Source organism: Fragaria vesca, unplaced genomic scaffold (assembly GCF_000184155.1).
Source record: "Fragaria vesca subsp. vesca unplaced genomic scaffold, FraVesHawaii_1.0 scf0513155, whole genome shotgun sequence".
In the NCBI taxonomy this organism is placed as follows: domain Eukaryota; kingdom Viridiplantae; phylum Streptophyta; class Magnoliopsida; order Rosales; family Rosaceae; genus Fragaria; species Fragaria vesca.
In genome coordinates this window covers 998327-1001080 of record NW_004443447.1, presented here as the reverse complement: position 1 = coordinate 1001080, position 2754 = coordinate 998327, and the positions used below count along the sequence as shown (strand labels likewise).

At 41.2% G+C, this 2754-nt stretch overlaps 1 protein-coding gene across 1 annotated transcript; it reads right to left on the bottom strand.

Moving 5' to 3' along the window:
- Positions 1-924: 924 nt before the first annotated feature.
- On the bottom strand, positions 925-2301 carry LOC101314337 (xyloglucan endotransglucosylase/hydrolase protein 22-like). Its single transcript, XM_004309904.1, has 3 exons — positions 1842-2301; positions 1557-1750; positions 925-1457 (listed from the first exon to the last, which is right to left on the bottom strand). The coding sequence occupies exons 1-3, from the start codon at positions 2112-2114 to the stop codon at positions 1049-1051; spliced, it is 876 nt and encodes a 291-aa protein (XP_004309952.1). The 5' UTR covers positions 2115-2301; the 3' UTR covers positions 925-1048.
- Between the last annotated feature and the right edge of the window lie 453 nt (positions 2302-2754).

The window sequence follows — 2754 nt, the reverse complement described above, 5'->3', positions numbered from 1 at the left end:
ATAGCCCTATATAAATATAACAATTTATATAGGGGATATGCGCGTATATATTTATACACCGTCTTTTCCACCATCATGAGGTAAAATGCCATTATGGTGCGACGTGAACATTAGACGTAAGCATCGTAGCCTTGTGTGAATTTCTATTTGTCTTTGTTGTTTCAAGAAAATTCATACAAGGGATATGACAAGTGTAATACATACATATTTTATTTTAGCCTGAGAGGCTGTATTTTATTGAGCTTTGGAGACTGGCCGGAGCTAGTCATGAAATTGCCAGTTTTTGTGTTGAGCGTTTTTGAGCTGTCGCATGCAGCATATTTTCTATGGAAATGTAAATTGGGAAAGCATAAATATTTTCATTAAATTTATTTTTGTTCACTCACTCTAACGGTTTCCAATGTTTTTCCCTGGGCCCTTCGTTTTAAAAATACCCAGCTTGCAGGTTAGCATAGTTGAGGTCGGGCGTACATGGAGATGAGGCATAGTCATCATATAGCTTCCGCTTGTTAATTTATTATGTTTCCTTTCTTCCTATTAGAGTTGCTCTGAACCTATAAATGGTTGGATATGAGATTTATATAGATATTTAAATAATTTGGGAGATGTTGTGTTGGGGAGCATGAAGGCTCCAGGAGTAGAGAGTTCTAGATGAATTTTTTTGAAGTGTATGTAGGTATTATTAGGAAGAGTTGTCCATTTTCAAGGGAGGTCATGTCGATTTTTCGGTAAACTTTCCTTTGAGGTGGTGCCTGCAGGATTTACTTCGGGTTTCAGGGTGAAATTCGAGATGGGTCCTGACAACAAATGCCTTTGCCCATCCTATATCCTAATTAATTATCAAACGAACGAGATCGTTTTAGCGTTCCAATTAATTTTATCAGTTGTTGTGGGTACGTGGATAGTGGCTGCTAGCTAGAGCTTATATAAAACTGCATGGTGTGAATGATTTATTAAAATGTACGTATGATGAACTTGATCAACCTACTAATTAGTTTACAACAAAACCATTAATCAGAGAATTGAGCGATGCATTCGAGTCATGATTTCACGACTTGCATTCAGTAGGGAGCCCCTGAGGAAATCTCTTAATGTCAGAGCAGTAATTATAGATCATGTAGTTCTTCTGCACCCATCTCAGCCTCGCCTGCCTCGTTGTGTCGAGTTTTTCTGCGAGCCATTCATTACCAGGTTTTGTAGAACTTGACGATGACGAACTGCATGAAGATGCTTTTTTGGTCCTTGACCAAATACAAGCCTTATCGGCGTTGAAGTTCCCGTAGGAAGCAGTGAAAGGAGCTTTGCTCCAATCTGTCTTCACAAGCCCTCCTCTAGTTGCCCAATCATCAGCATTCCAGAGACTAGAGGTTAGTTTCATTGGCTGGTTCTTTGGGAATGGAACGCCAAGTGATTCCATGTTCTTGAACTCTCTAATGGGAGTTCCATCCACAGAGAAACTGTAACAGATCGAGCAAATACAAACGTTAGTCCCATATTCGGGAATCATATATAGTTTGAAGCTTGATTCCATCATGGTGGATTAATGGGGTACTCACACAATGCGATGAGGATTCCAGAGAATGGAATAGGAGTGGAAATCCGCGGTTGGGTCGAACCAGAGATAGAACTGCTGCTCTCGGTTTCCTTTGCCTTGGCTGAACACATTGGTGTGAAGAATGTAAGGGTCACCACTCAGGTTGCCCAAGAACTCAAAGTCTATCTCATCCCATAATGATCCTTCTGAGCGTAACTGCAAATATCAACAGAAATTCCGTCAGATAACGATGTCAGAGACAAATAAGCCAATCAAGTGAAGATCAAATTCAAGATGAAATCCATACGTAGTAGGCAGTGACAGTTCCAGCAGAGTTTCCAGGAACAAGCTTGAGCTGCATATCGATTTTGCCGAAGAGATATTCATTTTTGGATTCAAAACCAGAGCCAGAGGCTTTGTCGAGGGAGAGAGTAAGAAGTTGGCCATTGTTGAGTATCTTGGCTCGGCCATCTCCCCATGTAATCTGAAAGTCCTGGTTGAAGTTACCAGCCTCGGCAACCATAACAAGAAGAGTTATAGAAAGCAGCAACAGTGAAAGAGCAGATTTGAAAGACGCCATGCTTGGTTTGGAAATTGTTGTAGGATTACTGCAAATGGCACGAGGTATATATAGTATTGGTCTATTGAAGGCGGAGATGAATTGACTGAGGAACTGTGGAAAGTGATGGAAGATTGGCGTTATAAGCTGCTTAGCCGTACACAGTTAGCAACAGACTGATAAGCAGGCGAATTAGAATTCGGAGCCCAATTTTTTGCAGGACGCGTTTTTGAATAGAAATGCAAGTGTTTCTCAGGTAGGTGAGGGCCAATTCACCTATAGGCCTCCACCAGCTTTTACCAAAACTCATAATTAACTTGTTCAAGTTTTAAACCACCCCACCACCGACCTTAAGTGAGCCAGAAACTATCACTATACGCGTAGACCGATAGTGGCCTAGACAAACACGCAAGAACGAGATAACCAGCCAGGTACGTACCAAAGAATATAATGTCACTATTTGATTTGCTTTTTCATGATGGTTTCCAGATAGCTAGCTGAAGTAAACAGCCGCGTGATATGACGCCTCAATCGCACACCACTAAAAATGCCTCCATGCCAAGTTCTCCCTCCTTTTGACTAGCCTCCAAGTTCTCGAAGTTGCCACCTTACCAGGCCCTTCTTGAATGAGTTTTGGTAATTTATAATCAAGGGAAAATTC

Coding starts and splice junctions, on each gene's coding strand:
- LOC101314337 (XM_004309904.1), bottom strand. CDS start 2,114: ATGGCGTCTTTCAAATCTGCTCTTTCACTGTTGCTGCTTTCTATAACT. Junction 1,751..1,841: donor GAACTGTCACTGCCTACTAC/GTATGGATTTCA, acceptor TGATATTTGCAG/TTACGCTCAGAAGGATCATT. Junction 1,458..1,556: donor TGGAATCCTCATCGCATTGT/GTGAGTACCCCA, acceptor GATCTGTTACAG/TTTCTCTGTGGATGGAACTC.